Source organism: Phascolarctos cinereus, unplaced genomic scaffold (assembly GCF_003287225.1).
Source record: "Phascolarctos cinereus isolate Bilbo 61053 unplaced genomic scaffold, phaCin_HiC Scaffold_726;HRSCAF=1367, whole genome shotgun sequence".
NCBI classification, from domain to species: domain Eukaryota; kingdom Metazoa; phylum Chordata; class Mammalia; order Diprotodontia; family Phascolarctidae; genus Phascolarctos; species Phascolarctos cinereus.
In genome coordinates this window covers 85,330,639-85,351,672 of record NW_027556098.1, presented here as the reverse complement: position 1 = coordinate 85,351,672, position 21,034 = coordinate 85,330,639, and the positions used below count along the sequence as shown (strand labels likewise).

Here is a 21,034-nt window from a genome sequence, read left to right as displayed (position 1 = left end):
ATCAATACAAGACTCTTCATCAACAAAAACATTACAACTCACTAAAGGCTCAGATGATGGTTATTTTTAAATTAAGGTATGCATATTTTTTGATGTAATATTATTGCATATTTAATAGACTACAATATAGTGTAAACATAACTTTTATACGCACTGGGAAACCAAAAAAATTCAAGTGACTTGCCTGATTGTAATATTCACTTTTTTGTGCTGGCCTGGAACTAAACCCACAATATTTCTAAGATATGCGTGTAGTCTAGACCAACAAAAATTAGAATGCTTTGGCATTCTGCACTGAGATACCTCTGCCATGGGCCCCCTACTACTGCTATTTTATTTCTTATTAAACTTCACTTCATTTGTCTCCTTTGCCCACTAGAGGCAACAATGAAAAATATAAAATTTTCTATATAGGTGACCCACTTTTTCCCATTAAGTGGATTATCTTCAAAAACAAATAACAACAACAAAAAGCACCAATCCTAGGATTATTTTACAATATTCGAACTGAAAAGGATCATATATTGTATAGTGCTACACTCTAATTTTACAGATAAAGAAACTCAGGCCAAGACAGGTAAACATACTTTTATGTTTAATTGTTTAATATGTTTAATTAAGGACAATTTTTTTCCAAGAAGGCTATAAAAAGAACACTGACAATCATCATTCTTTCAAAACAAGCCATTTATTCTCCCTCCTTCTATACTTTTAAATTACTTTCTAGTAAAAAAAAAATACCCTGAGGGAGAGAGAGGAAGCATATCCTAGGAAAATTAACTTACCCTTCAGAAACAAATGGAGACAGCCCAAGACCCTAAATGCAAGAGCAGTGTCCCCCAAAATTCTAGACTTGCTTCAAACCCCAGCCCCCACAACCATTATTGAGAGGAAAAGTCACGGTAGAGAAAAGCCTCACCTTCCTCATCACCATTAGCAACAACTGCTGACCAACTACTATCAACTGGAAGATGGACAGGCACAAGAGTCCTGGGAACGGCAGCAACATCAAGAAAGAATTCGACCCAAGCCTTCCTTCAGCCAAAGGCAAGGTTTATTAGAACATCTGTCATATTGGGCAAACTCTTAAGGAGCCTGAACATCAGTGAGCTATTAGCTAGATTACAAGAATTTGAGCATCTTAATGGAGACAAGATGGACCTTATCTACAGAAAAACTATGGGAGGGATCTAGGAGTGGCCAAGTAGCCTATGAGATAATAGAACTCCAAGGACCTGGACCAAGTGGCCAAGGGAGAATGGAGCCTAGATAGGATTAAGGGTGGGAAGTGGCCTGGGGTCATAGGGAGGGCTAGGCTAGGTTAAGGGTAACAGAATTGGGAGATTGGGTGTAGCCACAATGAAAGGCCAGTTGATGGGATTATAGCCTCAGGCAAACGTCAGAGATTTGGTCATGTGGGAAAGTCCAGGGTTCTTCCTTTTTGGGGTCTAGATACCATTCTCATCAGAGCTGAAGAAGGAAAATGACTCAAGGTGAGGAAGGATTCAAGCAGAAAGACCTGAAGAGAAAGAAAGGCAGAACAAAATGTGAAGGATGGGGGGAGGGGGGCACACAGAGAAGCAGTATAAGTAGCAAAGCACTTGAGCTAAACGAGAAGCAGATAGAGGAAGACTCAAGGAAGAGAATGTAGCTAGTGATGATAACTAACACTTATTTAAGACTGAAAATTTGGTAAAACTATGTAATCCTAACTGTACTGTAAGCAGGTACTAAAGTAAATTAAACAAAGTACTAACAGTTGGTGAGATTAGGGTGGGAAAAAAGAGGATTACCTGACTGTGAAAGTGTTAATGGAGTCATTGTTGTTTGTCCTTCCCGCTCCAAGAGGACCATGATATCAGGGAGGTAATACCTTGACATGAAAGTGAACTGGATTTAAGTGAGGGAGCTTTCTCCTTCAGGGCCATCTGGGTCCAATGGCAAGATATAGATCAGGATGACTTGGAAATGGCCCTAGATGCAGTTGGAGACCTTGGCTTTTTTAAGCTAAGGTCTTTTCCAGGTCTGTTTGTCTGAAGCAACTCGAATTCAGTAATTAAGGCTAGGTAAGAAAGGTGGCAAGGGATGGGGTCTTTCACCTAGTAAAAAAAAAAAATCTGGGAGGAAAGATTCTCAAGGTTTTTGGCCACAACAGAAACAATTGCTATTTACATTCACTCTGAGCCAATCAGGGCTCAATCAGTGACCCAGTGGAGCTTAGCCTGGGACCTATAGTTGACTTAATAAGAGTCAAGAGTGATTTGAGTTTAATGCGTGGTCCTTAAGAAATATAGCAGGGAAACTCCAAGATATCTTGGGAGGTTTCAGTGATCAAAATATACATTCTTTGGGCAGAACACCCGGAAGAAGGAAGGAAGGAAGGAAAAGAAAAAAAGTTGTGTTGCCTAACTGGTCAATTCAGTTGGATCCCCAGTGGGGCAGCTCCTACTACACACAGAGGTTATTTTTGAAGAGGAAGTTATATATGTATAACCATGTAAACATATTTCCATATTAGTTATGTTGTGAGACAAAACAGACTAAAAGGGGAAAAATATGAAAAAAAGTGAAAATAGTATGCTTCAATCTGCATTCAGACTACATTAGTTCTTTCCCTTAATGTGGATAGCATTTTCCATCACAAGTCCCTTGTAATTGTCTTGGATCATTGTATTGTTAAGAAGAGCTAAGTCATTCATAGTTGATCATGACACAATGTTGCTGTTACTGCGTATAACGTTCTCCTGGTTCTGTCACTTCACTTTACATCAGTTCATGTAAGTCTTTCTAGGTTTTTCTGAAATTTGCCTGCTCATCATTTCTTATAGCACAATTCCATAATTCCATTACATTCATATACCACAACTTGTTCAGCCATTCCCCAATTGATGGGCATCCCCTCAATTTCCAATTCTTTGCCTCCACAAAAAGAGCTGCTATTAATATTTTTCTACATGTAGGTCCTTTTCCCTTTTTCATAATCTCTTCGGTATTGCTGATGGGAGCCCAAAAGGCAAAGACAATGTCTCTGGAAGCAATGCAATATCTCAGTAAGCCCCTGTGAGAAAACCTTTTCTTGTTTCAAGCACATACAGACTTGACCCTGTAATTCCTCAGATAAAAGCTATCAGTGTAGGCACAGGGTGGCTATCCAAGGACTCTGTCTCTGGCACCTGGAACAGAACCATCTTGTCCTTTCTCTCCCAATATCTGATATCAACAGAGCTATTTCTGTTGACTCCCTGAATTTTCCCATACATCCCTCTCCCTGTCCCCTTTTCTATATAAGGTTTAGCATCAGTCCAATCAGTTTGCAGGTTCCCTAAGAACTTTGCCCACTTCTATAAGTGTCACAATAAACTTTGCCACTTGACTAGAAGGCAGTTTGAGTTCATGAATTCATTCCAGGTGATATTGCCCTGTACCCTGACATTTTGGGGTTCCTGACACCCGTAAACCACATCATTACTGGACTTTAGGGATGTGGATGGCTACGCACACTTTGATTGTCCTTTGGGCAATGTTCCAAACTGCTCTCCTGAAAGGCTGGATCAGTTCACAACTCAATCAACAATGCATTAGTGTCCCAATTTTCCCACATCCCCCCAACATTTGTCATTTTCCCTTTCTGTCATATCCACCAATCTAATAGGTGAAACACCCACAAGCAATCTGCCACAATAGTCCTACAAGAAAGCTGATAGCAAGAAAAGACGAGGACTGAGGATTTCATTTCCAGTAGGCATACAGGAGAACAGGCACAATTTTGCAGGGACCTAGATTGAGTAGGCTATGTTCATATCTCTGCCACAGCTAAATGACTGCTATCTATGCTCACATATAGTCTCATCACATTTTTAGAAGGTAAGGGGCTCAAAAATGTGTTCCTTTAAAAAAAAAACCCAACACCCCCTTAATGCTTCCATGTGAACACCTAGAAGAAAAAGCACATTAAAAAGGAGAGGGTACTCCTGACCTGTGTCAAGAGACTTAAGAGTAGAAGCATGTCACACAGAGGGGAAAAGGAAGACTAAAGACCACTGAATCCTTGACTAATAAACATATGTAAGAACTTCAGACTCTACCAAAAGAGAAGGGAGTATATGTTTTGAAGAGGAAGCCCCTCTAAGAATGACAAACTAGATTCACAAGTGATATCAGGTAAGCTCATCAACTGGGAAGGGTCAGAATAAACAATGCTGGTGGCTGACTTCCTTCTGAGGTGGCAATTCAATAAGCATTTATTAGCCAGGCAACCACAGCGATCTGAAAGTAAAAGTCAAAAGTCAAAAAGTCAAAAGAGATAAACTAACAGAGAAATCTAAAGGTACCTGAGACACTGAAATAAAACCACTATTAAACATATGCAATCATGTGTTTAATATGATTATAGCTTGGGGCATTCCTTTCCTTATGAAGAGATGCCAATCAGAAGTACATCCTGAACCTAAAAATTGGTTCCCGTTGACTAATAATATTTAAGGGAACGGAAAGGTGTAATTGTAGCCCCATACCCCTTAAGGGCAGGTAGGCGGCTCTGTGAAGGAGACCTGGAGTCAGGAATAGCCAAGTTCAAATCCAGCTCAGACACTAGCTGTGTGACCCTGGCCAAGTCACTTAACTGTTTGCCTCGGTTTCTTCGTCCGTCAAATGAGCTGGGAGAGAAAATGGCAAACCGGTTTGCTCCAGTATCTTCTCCAAGAAAACCCCAAACGGGATCCCGTATAGTTGGACACGACTGAATAACCACAAAATCCCTCTCTTTGAGCAGAGCGGTAACTAACCGGCCTCTGCCCCAAGCTCCCGCTTCTCTTCCGGGCGGGAACTCAAGCTTTCCTGGGAGAAAGGGAGGGGAAAGAGGCCCTGGAGATCTCTCTTCATCAACACACTGCGTACGCCACTCCTACACATAACAGACGTAACCTTAGAAAAGAAAAAACAAATTAGTAATAATAAAGATGTGATTGTTTTTTTTCCCCATCCAAGTTCACGAAACCTCTGAACCCTGAGCACGGAGAGCACCCCCCCCCCCCCCACACACACACACACACACACACAGACTGAGGCAGGCTAAGGGCCGCTCGCTTGTTTAAAAGCCGCCGACGTAGCGGACGCACGGAGGGGGCGGGGGGACTCCCGGGAACTCCTTTGATTGCTCCGCGGCCTCGGCGGCGCAGCGTGGAGGCGCGGTATCGTCACTTCCGTCCCTACTTCTTCTCCTCCCTCCTCCTTCCCCGGGAGAGGCGCTACGTCCGCTGCCGGCTCCTGAAGGAGACTCCGGACACGGACACGGTCCCTTCCGGCTCCGTCCGCCGCCAGCCAACAACCTCTCCGTCGCCGCCGCTACCGCTCCATGCGGAAAATGCTCGCTATCGTTTCCCGCGTGCTGACTGGCGCCTCCCAGAAACCGGTGAGGAGTTCGAAGAAGGAGGGTTGGAGCAGAGGCCCTCATTAGTCAGCGCCCCCGGTCGACTCTGGCGGGAGAGCCTGTCCTACGCTCGGGCCGGGGGGACGGTTGTTAGCGTTGCACATTCCCCCCCACTCCCGCTTCCCGAGCTGAAAGGGCCCGGGCTTTTTTTCTTCTCTGCCCCAGCCCAGGGCAGGGGGCAGCTGGGTCGGGAGTCCTCCGGCCCCTTTGGCCCCTGGGGCCTCAGCCCTGCGCCCCGGGCTAGTTCTTGCAAGGTCACGTACGAAAGTCCAATCGTGGGGATCCCTTTCACCTCATCCCGTGACTGGTTTAAAAATAGGCAGTGTCAGGGGCAGAAGGGAAAGCTCTCAGGACGTGGAGCCCGAAGCCCTGGCAGGGCCCCCTGCCTCAGCTGGGGCAGCCCACCAGCGCTGTGACCCCGGGCCGCTGTGGGCACCTCTCTGAGCCTGCCTTTCCTCATCAGGAGTGGTTGGCAGCCCCCATTGCTAGAGGCCTGCCCTTCTCACAGGGCTGCTTCAGAAGGTCATGTCATTGTTGAAAGCACCTGAAATGGTCGTGCCAGTGCTATCGTTGTTGTTGTCATAGTTGTTTACTCATTGGAACTAGGAAAAAAGAACCCTTGGTCTTCACTCCCTAAGCTTGCCATCTGAGATTTTCGTTCTTGCTTGCCATCTTGTTTTCTTGGTCTCAGTAGTTCAGTTTACTGTTCAGCTACTTCCTTCCTTTGGTTACAGTTACTTGGCAGCAAATTCAAAAGGAAATAAAAACGAGAGGACTGATTTTTTTTTAAATCCAGGATAAATAAAATTGGAGAAAATGAAGTCTGATTTGTGTAGTTCCAAGGCACTAGTTTGGGGCTAGTCCTGACACCCATCTTTGTGACCTTTTAGCTTAGCTAGACTTCAGCAAACAAGGACAGGCATGGGCTTGATGATTCTATACCTTGTAATCCCTTCAGGGTTTTGATGCAACCTTTTCTCTGCTATGTAACACACACACAGTAGCATTGTATGGATAAAGATTAGGCTGGAGGGTGGGAAAACCTCTCCCAATTTGTCCACAACCCCTTCTTTGCCTATATTAAATTATATAGGGGAAGGGGAAGACAAACTATCGCAGACACTTTACCCCTTTAGGGACCCACTGGCTGTGTGTGGAGTCTGAGGACTTGGGATGGAATCCCATCTCATAGATTACCTGTGTGACCCTTGGGCTAGATGCTTTTTTCGCATTAGTAATATGAGAGTTGAACTCGATGGTCTTTGAGGTCTCTTTCAGCCCTAGATCTATGAACCTGTGATAGTATTACTTAGGATAACTATAAACATATTTACTTTTAGAGGGGGGGAAGGGATAGGGAAAAGTGGAGCTCCATCTCTAATTTAGGCTGCAGTTGTCAGCCATTCACTGACCTAGGCTGGCTCTTCCCACCACTCTTAGGTAGCCTTGTGGTTTACAGTATTGATACAATATTGACTTAGTTCAGATACCCAGGAGACTTAAGCCTTTTTGCTGTTCACAACTCCTGAGCTGATTCAATCTATCAACAGCCTCCCCAGGAACAAGGAATTACAGGCATGGCAACCATGACCCATCTACACTTACTCTTAATCATAGTACTGTTTATTTCTATTTTTAGAAATCTCCCATCCTTCTTACAGGACAGCTAGAAGGTACAGTGGATAGACTACTGGGCCTGGAGTCAAGGAGAACTGAGTTCACATGACACTGGGCAAGTTGCTTAACTCTCTTTTCCTCAGTTTCCTTATCTGTAAAATGAGCTGGAGAAGGAAATGGCAAACCACTCCAGTATGTCTTCCAGGAAAACCCCAAAAGGGGTTATGAAGAGTCAAACATGACTGAAAAGGACCCAATAATAACAAATAATATAGCTCCAATATTCTGAAGACAGGTCAGGAGTGATGCTTTAAAAAAATTACCTTCCCTTTTTAGAACTTGCATTCCCTTGCCAAACCTTTAAAATGACAAGAAATGTCACCAAAAAATAACATGTCTTTTTTTTTTAAGTAACTTAAGGTCCTAAGATGTTGAGATTTATATACAGTAGAGTGGTGGGAAAACCACAAATGGGGTCAGGAAGAGTCTGACCACAATTGAGAAGACTAGAGGACGACAGAAAGGTGGGATGATACTCTACCTTAAGTACCTAATCTGTGTTTACTTCAATGTGTACACATTGTATCCCTCAGTAACTTGTAATCTTGGGGGCAGAGAATTTCTACTTTTTGTGCTACACCCCCAGCTCCTTGCATATAGTATTGACTCCATCCTGTAAAGCAGACCTGGACAACTTGGTAGTAGGTAGAGCCAAAATTAAAATAGGCTAAGCTCCTTCTGGGCACAGATGGGTTTTTAGTGGCTCACTTTGCAAGTAAAGGTAAAATTAATGATTAATCTATTTTGCAAATAAGCTATACTTTTTAAAAAGGGAAATTTCAATTAATATCAATTATACTTACTACTTAAGACTTTTATTTATCATGAAATCACATTAATGTTTAAAAAAATTACTTCGGTAAGTGAGACATAATCCAGAAACTGCAATCAGCAAACACTTTTATGAAGTTACCTTCAGTAAAAGACTTCCCAGCAGCAGCAATTTCTTTAGAAATTTGAAAACTAACCTTAGTGGCCTCCTCATTTTCTGAGTTTACTTTCTTGAAAAATCGTCGTTCCCCACGGAGATTTTTCAACAATTTGGATGCTTTAATTTGTTTTCCATTGGTGTCCAGTTTGCTTGTCAGGATGTTCTGATTCGAAATGGCGATGAAGATTATATTCCTTCAGAACAGCTATTCTCAGCACACAAGGCACAATATTTTGCCTCTCGTTTAAGTAAACAAGTACGTATTTGTCCACTCCAGATAAAGTACTCTGTGTTCTGATTTCGATCTTCCATTTCTTTTTATCATCCATTTTACAAAGTCTCCCCCAAAAATTTTAATGTTAGAACCGAAAAATCTCCAGCAACTGCTCATATACAAAGAAGTACTGAACTCAGTGTCTGACCTTGGAGAGAGCGCCAGACACTCATGTGGGGAAGGTGGCCAAGCAACAAGGGAGGGGAAAAAGCCCTCACATTGTTGTTTATTGATTGGCGTGGCGGCACTCACTTTAGCCCTGTTCATCACCAGTAATGACTGAAAACACAGTGAAAAGATATGACTCACTCCTCTCAGACTGCAGACAGACTGACAGTGGTTAGTTAGTTGCCACAGGTCACATAACAAGCAGGAGAGAGTGTTCGGTGGCAACTCACCTGACAAGTTACTTGATGTGCACAATAATGACTAGTGGAAGGCAGGTAAGAGGGGCGTGGACAAAGCACTCATTACAACTTTCTTTTACGTTCTCTACATTTTTCTTGTGCCAACTGAAATTCTTTGGTAGGCCACAAGTGGCCCTCAAGCCATATGTTGTATAGGCCTGCTATAAAGGTTGGCTGAATTGAATTAAAATCTAAAGCTCTTTTTCATTGATACAAATTGTATTGTAGGAGTGGTGATGTACACAGTATGTCATACAGTAGACTTCTTTATAGGTATGTTAACACTTTATAGGTTGAATAGAAGAACCTTTTGTTGTTTAGTCATTTCAGTCATGTCTGACTCTCTGACCTTAATTTGGGGTTTTCTTGACAGAGATACTGGAATGCTTTGCCATTTCCTTTTACAGATGAGGAAACTGAAGCAAACAGGGTTGAGTGACTTGCCTAGGGTCATACAAGTGACTAAATGTCTGTAGTCAGATTTGAACTCTGGAAGATGAGTTTCTGATTCCAGTCCCGGCACTCTATCTGTTGTACCACCTAGTTGCCCAAGATTGGCTTATTCAAGAACTCCGTATTTAATAAACAGTATTTATTTAGTTATATAGCTCATAACAAGGTACCATAGAGGCAGCAAACATGCAGATTCATAAGTCATCAGTCTAAATACTCCTATAAAATAAGTGACAGGTATTTTAAACCAAAAAGAAAAGTAAATTCCAAAAATGAGTTCAGGCTTGTGAGTAAAAATTTCCAAATATAGTTCTTTGCATGATGTTAGTAGCAAGTATTTATTGTCCAGTATAAAGGTTATCAAGATAATGAGAACTGAAATCTTCCACAGTGCTTCCTTTTGTCTTTCCAGAAAGCAAGGATAATTTAAATGTCTTGGCCTCAGCTCATCAGTAAACCAGTTTAGGTATAATATGGGAAATTGCTGTATGTTTGGTAATTGTGGAATTCTTACCGGATACCATTTTTCTTAAGTATGGGTGATATAGGACAGCTAGTGGCGCAGTGGATAGAGCTCTGGCTTTGGAGTCAAGAGGACCTGAATTCAAATGTGGTCTCAGACACTTACTGTGTGACCCTGGACAAGTCACTTAACCCCATTGCCTAGCCAAAAAAAGAAAAAAAGTGTAGGTGATATAAATGGATCAGGGATATAGATAAGACACGCACACAGATATACACATATACGTATACATACACATATTTACATTTTTTGCCAAAATGGTTTTTAAACTGCCTTTTGAAATGTTGGTATGGTAGTAAATTAAGTAGAGACTCAATTAAACTAGACAAATGTTCATATTACCAGTATTGAAGTAATGTGGCATTTAGTGTTAATGCTGCCCATACAGTTGGAGTCAGAGAACCTGGTTTTTATGCTTTTTTATTTTTATGGCTTTTATTCTGTTTCTTTACTTCTGAATAGGTCACTTGTCTTGTGTTACATTTTACTCTGTCTTCTTCCCCTTCTCTTCCCTTCTTTTGTTTTTCTTATTCCAGATTGTGTTGGTCAGGGTGGGTGGTAGAGCAACTGGGTAGAACAGGTAAAGTCATCATTCCACTTCTTTTCTTCAAGGCCTTCATTAATGGAGAGTATTTAAGTTTTCATTTATTTGGTAGCTCTGTATGATGGCTATTTACTGAAAGCAAAACATGCAGAATTAATGATATAGCAGTATGTGATATTGACTGTTAGCTTTTATGGCTAATAATATTAACTCTTAGGGAACATGTTATTAAAGCGCTAACAGAATGGCACCATAGTACTGAGCGGCACTTTACTGTTAGATTGATGATTTTTAATGTTTCTTTTCACAGTGATAATTTTGAAGCTGATTTTGCTAGCTTTAATACTATAAAGACTACCATATGCACTTTTTGAATTATATGGTTAATTTAAGAAACTCACTTCTTTGGAAAGAAAATTTTGTAAAATATTATACATACACAATCCAAGATATGATATATTAATCAAAAGTGATTGCCATGGGTTACCCTAACTAGGCTTGGGACGTTTTCATCCCTTTCAGGTTTTTTTGTTTGTTTGTTTTAATGTGAAATAATTAATTTTTAAATTCTTTTTATTTTTTCCCAACTACTGCTACTTTAGGGAGCTGCTAGTGAGGTAAGATATCAGTTTTTATTAAAAAAAAATTTCTCTTTTGAGGGTGGGGGAAAAGGATAAAGGAGAAATTCTTAAGAGGAATGGGGAGATTTAGGAATAGGAGAATAAATGGAGAGGATAAGGGACAGATTCTTTAAAAGGGGGCAGATTAGGGACATAGTGGTTAGAAGTAAATCAGACTTGTGAGGAGGGATAGGGTAAAAAGAGAGCATGAAAAGGATAATAGAGAGATATGAAACCTTTATCTGAAAGACTGGTTATAAAATTTTTCTCCATATTTTCTGCTTTCCTCCTAATCTTGATCACATTGGTTTTATTTGTACAGAACCTTTTTAATTTAATTTAATTGAAATTATCCATTTTATGTCTCACAATACTTTCTGTCTCTCATTTATTCATAAATTCTTTTCCTATCCCTGAGTCTGATAGGTAATATGTTCCATGTTCTAATTTTCTTACCTATCAGACTTATGGATAGGAAAAGAATTTATGGATAAACAGATAAAACCAGTGTAGCCAAGATTAGAAGGAAAACAGAAAATTGGGAGAAAATTTTTATAAACGATTTTTCAGATAAAGGTCTCATACCTCCAATATTGTGAAGAAATTAGTGAGATTTATAAGAATATGAGTCATTCCCTAATTGATAAGTGGTGAAAGGATATGAACAGGCAGTTTTTTGTTGAAGAAATCAAAACTATATATAGTTATATGAAAAAATGTTCCTAATCACTGTTGATTAGAGAAATGCAAATTAAAACAACTTTGAAATATTAACTTACACCTATCAGATTGGCTAAAATGGTAGAAGGGGAGAATGAAAGATTTTCTTTGTGCATCAGTTTCTTCCGCTGCAAAATGAGGTGTTTGGATTAGATGGCCTCTGATATCCTTGCATTTCTAACTGTGAGCCTAAGGAACTCTTATGTCCAAGGTACCCCATTCTATTTTTGCATATCTGTAATTTTGAGAAAAATTTTTCTTTGTGTTGAGCTGAAATTTGCCTCTCTGAAGTTTCTACCTGTTTATCTCCTCTGGGGCCAAGCAGAATAATTCTTTTTCCACATTCAAATCTTCAGATATTTGAAGACTACTTTCATTTCTCACCTCCTGCCTCTTAATCTTCTCTAAGATAAGCATCCTCAGTTCTTTAAGCTGTTCCTTATGTGGCCTGTTTTCCAGTCTCCTTACTGTCCTAGTCACCTTCCTTTGGATGGTTTGCTAATATAAGTATTGCTTACTAATGTTATTTCCAGAATATGGTGTCTAGAACTACACAGTACTGCCTCTTTGGTCCAACCAGAGCAACTTTGGATATGATCTGTACTTCCTAGAGCCTAAAATCAAAAGCTCTTTTGACATCCACGTTATGCTGTCTTTTTCACATAAACTGCATCCAGCCATGTCTTTTTTATCTTGTACTGCCTAGCCCTTTTCAGGGCTACTTTCTACCTTTGAAATGTAGAACTTTACTACATTTATTTGCTCTCAACTTCACTGACTAGAGACTAAAAATATGATTTAATTCAGTTCCATCAACATGATTTAATGTGAAATCCTACAATTAGGTTAGATAGCCAAATATACCAATTTAAATCAAATATAAAGAATTATGAATTTAATGGAATTATTTCATATATAAGATCCCCAAAGTCTTAGTGTAGTTTTAACTGCATGTAATAAGTTAATTCAACTGCAGCATTAACTTAACAAATTTCATTTACTCACTTGGCTAGACTTCAAAGAGTCTAAAATCACTTGCCTGTATGCCATGGGGCATGGAAATGGGACTTAAATGGAAGATTTTATATAAGCTGTTATGTCATGAAATTGGCTATTAGATTCTAACACACACAAATAATATTTTCCTAATGGAAAATGTGGGGTTTTGTTTTGGTTGTTTTTTGTTTTTTTTTTAACCTTTTTCTAGGTACTTTGTCAATTTGTTTTTTAAAAGCATTTATTTTAATGTGGAAAATAGTAATTTCTAAATTTTGGTTTGATAAATTACATTAGGTATAGCATTTTATATCAGTACATCCAAATAGGAAGCTCTGTTTTAATTCACTTTAATGTTTAGTTGTTAGTAATTTATCATTAATTTAAAAGTAATAATAGGGCAGGCAGTTGTCTTCAAATCTTTAAAGTCTAACCATTTCTATTTAGGGGCAACTTGTGATTCCATATCCCCTTTTTCCCAGTGCTGCTGGCATTTTGATGTGGGATGGAAAAGCCCCCTGGCGTGGCAAAGGTATACGTGGAAGCCACTGCATTTCAAATACTGCTATTTCCACCCACTCTCTGTACCCAACTCAGATTTTTCACTAAAACTGAATCACCTCTCTGGTTGTAGAGCCTACAACAAATTGCTTGTATTTTTAGTAAATCTCTGGTTTTATCTTTGAGTAGCATGATCTTTTACAGGGTTCTTACTAATCTCAAGATTAAATTATACTCAGGTAAAGTGGACTCATTTGCTTGACTGGTTCTAATTCATTATCACTAGTACTAGATCTGCTTGTAGTTTGGATTTAGCCTCTTTTATAGAAAAAAAATCTTGTTTATTTGCATGAGGTCTAATCTATATCCTATATCCTCTGTTTCTTAAATAGTCTACAATGGGAAAAAGTTGAAGATCCATCATTAGGATTTAAAATTTTTGGAATAATTTCCCTCTTTTTACTTGAACTAAAGTGAATTTTTTAAAAGTTTAATTTCTAACAAATTTTGTAATTTGTCAGTGTCTCTTGTAAAATCTCAAGGGGAAAATGTTTTATGCCTGTTTAAATAGAGAGCTAAGTGGTCAGATTACATTTGTTATCAATAATTTTCTGATCAGAGATAGATCCACACTGACTTGATTTGTAGCTTCTTACCTTAATTTAAGTACTGCTGCCCTCTTTGAACTTTATCAAAACTTATCTTGCACTTTTGAGATCCCTTAGAAATCACAGTATAATCGTAACAAACAGGAAAACTTAAAATAGATTTATAGTAAGTATAATCTTTGACTTTCTTGGCTTTTATACATATTCATCATTTTCTAAGTTAGAGTGGAAAATGAACTAATTTAGCAGGCTTTCTTCCATTTGTATGAACTTTATAAATATTCTATATAACTTCTACATAACTCTAAAAAACAATTAATAGGCAAACATAGCTAACTGACCAGTTTGTCTGGTTTTGAATGTTTCAACTTAGAAAATACTTAGAGATAGAAGGAATGTAGAGAGCATCTGATTTAATCTTAAACTCCATTCAGAAAGTCTTGTATTCTTTAGCAGGTACCCTCTATGTGTGTCATTAACATTGAGGTCATAGAGGTTTTCAGTGCCTTGAGGACCCAGACCTTTAAGATTCCTAAGGCTTTCTGACCCGGGCTGGGCCCTTCAGGTACGCCTCCTCCCCTGGGAGCTGGGCTTCGGACGTCTCCGGACCCACCCTGGGGGAAGGGTGGGCTCAAGGACCAGACAGTACGCGAGTGTGGTGTATGCTCTTTATTGTGGAGGATCCCCCCCCGATCCTTTGTTCTCAGCCCGTTATATACACTTCAAGGACCCCCTCCTCCCGAGCCTCGTAAGACTCTGCGCCCCTCCCCTGTTCTACCCTAGAGGCGGAGCCTCCTCGTAACCGTCATCTGAGACGGTCAGGGTCTTCCACGCCCTTCCTAGGAAGCCAGGGTCCAGGACGCCCCTGTCAATTCCCCCTTTTTGTTTAAACAAAGACAGGGTTTTTCTTAGGGAGGGAGAGGTCGGCTTTGACGTTCTCAAGAGAGCGTCGCAGCACACGGAGCCAACAAAAGAAAAGGCAAGGGGCCATAAAGCAGATAAGGATCAGGAAGCCTGCACCATAAATGAGCCAAAGAAGGAATTGCGAAAATCCCAGGTTATGTAACCAGTTGAAAAATTGATCGAAAGGGGAATCAGGGAAGAGATTATCCCTTGTTTGACGGGTGACATTGCGAATATGCTCCAAAATAGTGTCCAATTGACCAAGGCAATCTTCTATTTGCTCAAAGTCAGTCAAGTTCTTAATCAAAGAATCAATGGCAAGAACGCCCTGCTGAAAATAACAAGTCCCACCACCAGTTCCGAAGAGTGCTGTTGTCAGATAGAGGTGCACTGTTATCTGTGAAGTGGATCAAGGGGCCAAAGGCAGCAGCCAGTTTCCACAGATGTACATGGGCTATAACTCCTCGAGGGCTTCTCACATGGGGTACCGGGGCCGCAAACCAAGGACCCGGTTGTCCATCCAGAAAGTAGAGTTGAGTCCCATTCACGTTTTCGCCACCTACTTGATGCCCTGTAGAACAGACTTGGAAGCCTGCAAACATGTTAGGGGAAGGGGTGCAAAGAGGGAGTGGAGAGGGAAAAAACCCGCTAATAGTACTATGCTGATGTTGCAATACATAAAAGTGTAAATGATCCCCTTTCCCTATCCAACCGTGGGGTCCATGCGGTAACTCAGTGATAGTATCATTTTCTACTCGAGCACAACCGGCATGGGTACCTTTGCTGAGGCAAATGGGTAGTGTGGGACTCCTCATAATAATGGTCTTATTTTGAAGATGGGAAATAACTGGCCGTCCCACCCCTTCGCCCATAAGAAGTGATGCATTGGAAACTACAATTAGGGGAACAGGATCCCCATTCCAAGTAACTGGACGTGGTTGGGGGAAGTGTCGTACTAGTGCCCAATAGGTATACTCCTGGTTAAGATTATTCCAGGGCTTAGCAGTGTGATTTAGCTGTGCAACCAGGTGTTTCGCCAAACGCCCTTCGGCGCCAACGGGTAATCCCCACCCAAGGCCAAGACTAAGAAAGGCTAAAGAAAAAACACAGTGAGAGATCCGCTTCTTATTCTCCCTCTTCAGCCTTCTGGGTTGACATCCGCGGCGTCCTCGCTTCCGCCACCTTCTCGGCATCCGCTCCTGTCGCCAGTTCTCGAACCCAGCGGACGGGAACCCAGCGACCTTCTCCATTCTGTGGAGACACAAATAGATAACCCTTCCCCCGGATGGTTACCCTATCTGGACCATGCCACACACCCTCAGGGTCTCTCCACATAACAGAAGCGCCTTGCTCCAGCAGCTCCTGCCGTGGGGTCAAAGACGGTGCGTGCCCACCGGTATCACATGGGCGAAAAAATCTCTCAGCTCGGGTTAGGCCATCATCAGTCACTTGTAGGAAATTTAAAGTGAATAAAACCTGATCAAGGAGGGCCTTGGTAAGTCTGCCTGGGACTCCCCCTTTCTGTTTAACAAGAAGCTGCTTCAAAGTTTGGTGGGCTCGTTCAACAATGGCCTGTCCGGTGGGATTATGGGGAATGCCAGTCACGTGCCGTATGCCGAATTCGGCAAGGAAAGTCGCGAGAGAGCGCGAGCGATAAGCGGGGCCATTGTCCGTTTTAATTGTGTGGGGGAGACCGGCTATGGAAAAACAATATAGTAGATGAGCACGAACACTTGAGACATTTTCACGAGGTTGAATGGAGGCCATAAGGAAGCCGGAATAAGTGTCTATAGACACATGAATAAGGGTAGTTTGAAAATGGGTCACATCCATTTGCCACAAGGCATTAGGTGCTTGACCACGGGGATTGTAAGTCGGTATAGAGGGTGGTGGTCGAAAAGGAACACAATTAGGGCAAGCTCTCACGATTTGTCTGGCTTGCTCTCTGGGAATGCCAAACATTGTTCTTAAAGTACGAGCAGAAAGGTGTAATTTCTGATGAGCCGAGTAGGGTGTCATAAAGAATACATCAGTAGGGGCTTGTTGTAAAGCCGCATCCGCTACGGCATTGCCCTGATATAAAGGCCCATATGGGCCTATATGAGAGCGGACATGAAGTATATAAATCGGTGTAGTTCGGCTCAGCAGATGTTGCTGCAGTCGTTGAAAGAGTGGAAGGACGGACGAAGGTGACCGTGTCAAGGCAGCATCTGGTAAATGCTGGAATGCATGATAACAGTACATACTATCTGTGATAAGATTAAAAGATTCTGTTGCTAAGAATTCACAAGCGCTGATAATGGCTGCTAATTCATTCTGCTGAGCAGAATTGTAGGGGGTAGCATACACTTGTAAAACCTGTCTTTCTGGGATATAAAAGGCTGCTTTTAGGTGTTTTGTGGCGTCTGTAAACACATTTGGTCCCTGCACTGGTTCTGCAGCAATTATAGTGCTAGGACGTTGAAGGGGAACCGCTTGCCACAAACGTAAAGCTGGGGGTAACGTTAACGGTAGAATGGTGTGGGCAACAAGTAAGACCGCCCAAGCTTCGCTAGTCAAAGCGAGCTCCTGTAGCACCTGAGGGGTTATATTAAGAGTTATAAGAGGTTCCTTACCGCTAATTCTTCGTGCCGTGGCACTTGCTTTTAGCAGTAAGCGAGCTTGAGTTTCTATTCTATTAGGGAGTGCTTTCTTATCTCTGTCTGGATAGACCCACATAAGCGGACCGTGCTGTTGGTAGATTACTGCCAACATGCCTTTATGTTCATCTTGTAAGAGAGTGAGGTAGAGAGGACTTTGCAAATCCCTACGTTGTAACTGCTGTTTACACTGCTGCTGAATATATTGAATTGCTTCAAGGGCGCTCGTGGTCCATTGTCTGGGAGAAGTTAAAGCAGAGGGCCCTTTAAGGCAATCATAAAGTGGCTGCATTATAGTATCTGAGATAGGAATCACTCCTCTAAGCCACTGTATAGCACCAATTAATCTTTGAAAATCATTGAGTGTCTTTACTTTGGAGGTATCTATTTGAGGCCATGGACGATAAATGGCAGTCTCAGTCACTTGGTGGCCTAGGTATGAGACTGGATCGCCCTTTTGTATTTTCTCAGGAGCCACTTCTAAACCTGCTCGTTCTAGCATTCTTAGGCATTGCTGTAATATAACCTCCGTTTCCTGAGTATTGGGGCTGGCTAACAAGATATCATCCATATAATGGATGATCATTGCTTTTGGATAGGCCTCCCGGAGGGGCTGGAGAACGGCTTGTACAAAAGCCTGACACATGGTTGGACTGTTAATCATCCCCTGAGGGAGGACAGTAAACTCAAAACGGCGATAAGGCTCTTGAAAATTCGGAGATGGAATAGAGAAGGCAAATTTTTCTGTATCCTTCTCTGCCAAGGGAATGCTGTAAAAGCAATCTTTTATATCTAATACTGCAATGGCCCAATGTCGGGGAATCATACTAGGTGTGGGGAGCCCAGGTTGTAAGGCACCAAATGGGTATAAGGCCTCATTAACAGCCCTGAAATCAATGAGCATCCTCCACCTTCCTGATTTTTTCTTAATAACAAACACAGGTGAATTGTAGGGACTCTGTGAGGGCTGTACGTGCTTGGCCTGTAGTAGACCGTTTACTATATTATTTAGGGCTTCAATCTTCTCTATAGTTAGTGGCCACTGGTCTATCCAAATTGGTGTTTCATGTTTCCACTTAAGGGGAATGGGTTGTGGCCCCCCAGTGGCCCACATTAGTTTAAAGGATCAGTAGTCAAAACAGCTCCCATTTGCTCCAAAATGTCACCCCCATAAAGCTATGGGCACTCCTATAAGGACATCAATGCATTCTTCCCATGTGGGGTCTGGTGGTAACTTTGACAACAACCCTCGTGACTGTTTAAGTCCTTCTTTGAAAAGCTGTATCAGCAGCTTTTGGGCAACATCTCCTGCTCCATATCTCTTTTCCACAACCTCTTGTGCTCGGGACGCAAATTCCATGGCACTTTCTTTTGGCCTTTGCACGAGTTTGTTTAAAGGAGGTTGTGATTTCTCCCCTAGTCTATCCAATGCTCTTAGCGCCACCATCTGGGCACCTTGTATAACAAGGTCTGGGAGTAAAAGCTGTGCCTGCAGCCCAGCATACTGGCCATACCCAGTTAGCATATTAATGGTATCTTCTACATTCTGAGGGAAATTAACCTCCGCCCAGGTCCTAGCCTCTCGGCGTCTGTACGCTGACCAGGCGGTGTAAGCAGCACTCTCTAATACAGCAGACATAATTTCATCCCAATCCCCTGGGGTCCAAGCGGCCACAGCCACAGTAGATTGCAACAGCTGCTTGACATAAGAAGAGCCTGCTCCATATAATTTAGCCGCCTCTTTTAAATCTTTCATGAACTTATAGGGCACTGGTCGGTGAGATCGACCACCTCCTCCGGCTCCTCCTTGGACAAAAATCGGGAATTCCTGTCCCCACTCTTTCCAGTCTACTACCTGCCCATCCCTAGCGGCCTCTCGCAATGAATGCTGTAAAAGTGAAGTCTGCGGGGTCTGTTCATTCTTCCCTCTTTTATCAAGCTGCATTTGGTTTATTTGGGTCTGTAGTTGCTGTATCTGCATTTCTAACTGCGCCACAGGTGGAACTTCCTCTTTCTGGAATTCTAACTGCGCCACAGGCGGAACTTCCTTTTTCTGCTGCCGACTTGGCACGTACGGGGGGAGTGGCTCCGGGGGGAGTGGCTCCGGAGGGAGCGGCTCCAGACTCGGCCATGGTGCGGACGGGATTTCAGAGGGCTTAGGGGGCTCAGGCCATGGCTCTTCCTGACCCTCGAGGTCTTGTTCCCCTCCTAATAAGGATGTTCCTACCTGTGTCTCCTCCGCTACTATTACCGGCGGAGGGCGCGGAGAGAGGGCAAAAGTCACAATGCCATAAAGAGTAAAATCCTCTGGTTTTAAGAACCCTGGTTCTGTCTCTGCGTAGGAAGACATCTGGCTCCCAACTATTTTCCATCTTTGATAATCAATCCCTTGGTTCTGTAACCACGGGGACACCACTATAAGTTTCTCTACCCACTCCTGACAGCGTCTCAGCTGTATTTTCACCCCATTGTCCCTACAAAGTTTATAAACTTGTAGGACTAGCACTCGCTTATCCTCCGGTGTAATTTCTTTACTGTATCGTGCTCCCATCTCTCTTCTGCGCAGCCCCGATCTGCGCAGGCTGTCTGTCCCTTCCTCTCTTTCACTGGAGAGAGGGTACTTACCCGTACCTGGCGGGGTCCCCGAAGAGGAACTTCTATCTCAAGTCCCTGTTCGGGCGCCACTTGACCCGGGCTGGGCCCTTCAGGTACGCCTCCTCCCCTGGGAGCTGGGCTTCGGACGTCTCCGGACCCACCCTGGGGGAAGGGTGGGCTCAAGGACCAGACAGTACGCGAGTGTGGTGTATGCTCTTTATTGTGGAGGATCCCCCCGATCCTTTGTTCTCAGCCCGTTATATACACTTCAAGGACCCTCCTCCCGAGCCTCGTAAGACTCTGCGCCCCTCCCCTGTTCTACCCTAGAGGCGGAGCCTCCTCGTAACCGTCATCTGAGACGGTCAGGGTCTTCCACGCCCTTCCTAGGAAGCCAGGGTCCAGGACGCCCCTGTCAGCTTTCCACAGAAACTTAAGAGTTGTGTGATTATTCTAGAAATTCAGTTCACAACATAAAAATGTTATTGGTTTCATAAATTATTTGGTAGCAGCAAAAAATAGCCAATTATTGATTTTTACTGCTAAGGCTTCTATCCTCCCAGCATTGTCATTTTTTTCCCCATAGTTGAACTGAAGGTTTGGTTGCTTTCAGTATTCAAACTCATAATTAATAATAATTCTCATTTCTGCAGGACTTTTACTATAATAACATTGTTGAGATAGTTGGTACAAATATTTTTATCTTAGGGATCTGAGATTAAGTGACTTGCCCACGGTGACATAGCTAGAAAGTTGTCAGAGTCAGCATTCTAACCCAGCTATCTTGATTCCAACATTCTTCCTACTATATTACAGTGCCTTTTAAACTCTTGAGATCCACTAATTTCATTTTGTTTTCACCTGATTACATTAAAAAGATCATAACCAGTATTATTGAGTAAGTTAATGGCATGCCTTTGTGTCCATTGCACATCATATCTGGAAGGTCAAGTTCACTGCCTGTTTTTCCTATGTTTTGAGTAGCAAACAGGACCAATTTGGCTTAACACATTTTGTTAATGTGCATCTTTATCTCATTGGCCCAACTCACTATATACTTTTGGTGGCTTAAAATGTTTTTATCCAATTCTATAACATAGGAAAATGAATCTGAATGTGATAGGGATTGATTGAATTTTTATTGGAACCATGATTCTGAAAACAAAGCTGCAGCTATTGATTATCTGTACTATTGAGGCAGGCAGGGAAAGCACGGAT

At 42.1% G+C, this 21,034-nt stretch overlaps 1 protein-coding gene and 1 long non-coding RNA gene across 3 annotated transcripts in view; one reads left to right on the top strand and one right to left on the bottom strand.

Moving 5' to 3' along the window:
• Nucleotides 1-669: 669 nt before the first annotated feature.
• LOC144454490 (uncharacterized) lies at nucleotides 670-5,022 on the bottom strand. The gene is made up of 2 exons (XR_013482919.1): nucleotides 4,623-5,022; nucleotides 670-4,266 (listed from the first exon to the last, which is right to left on the bottom strand). It is a non-coding gene; the product is annotated as an uncharacterized LOC144454490 (long non-coding RNA).
• Nucleotides 5,023-5,216: 194 nt separating this feature from the next.
• PDHA1 (pyruvate dehydrogenase E1 subunit alpha 1) overlaps nucleotides 5,217-21,034 on the top strand; it is a 32,474-nt gene continuing 16,656 nt past the window's right edge. Inside the window, exons 1-2 of one of the 2 annotated variants that reach the window (XM_020989937.2) lie at nucleotides 5,217-5,410; nucleotides 10,840-10,854. In XM_020989937.2, the coding sequence (XP_020845596.1) occupies nucleotides 5,354-5,410; nucleotides 10,840-10,854 (72 nt within the window). In that variant the 5' untranslated portion in view covers nucleotides 5,217-5,353. The remainder of the gene's footprint in view (nucleotides 5,411-10,839; nucleotides 10,855-21,034) is intronic. The other variant, XM_020989938.2, reaches the window with a different exon arrangement.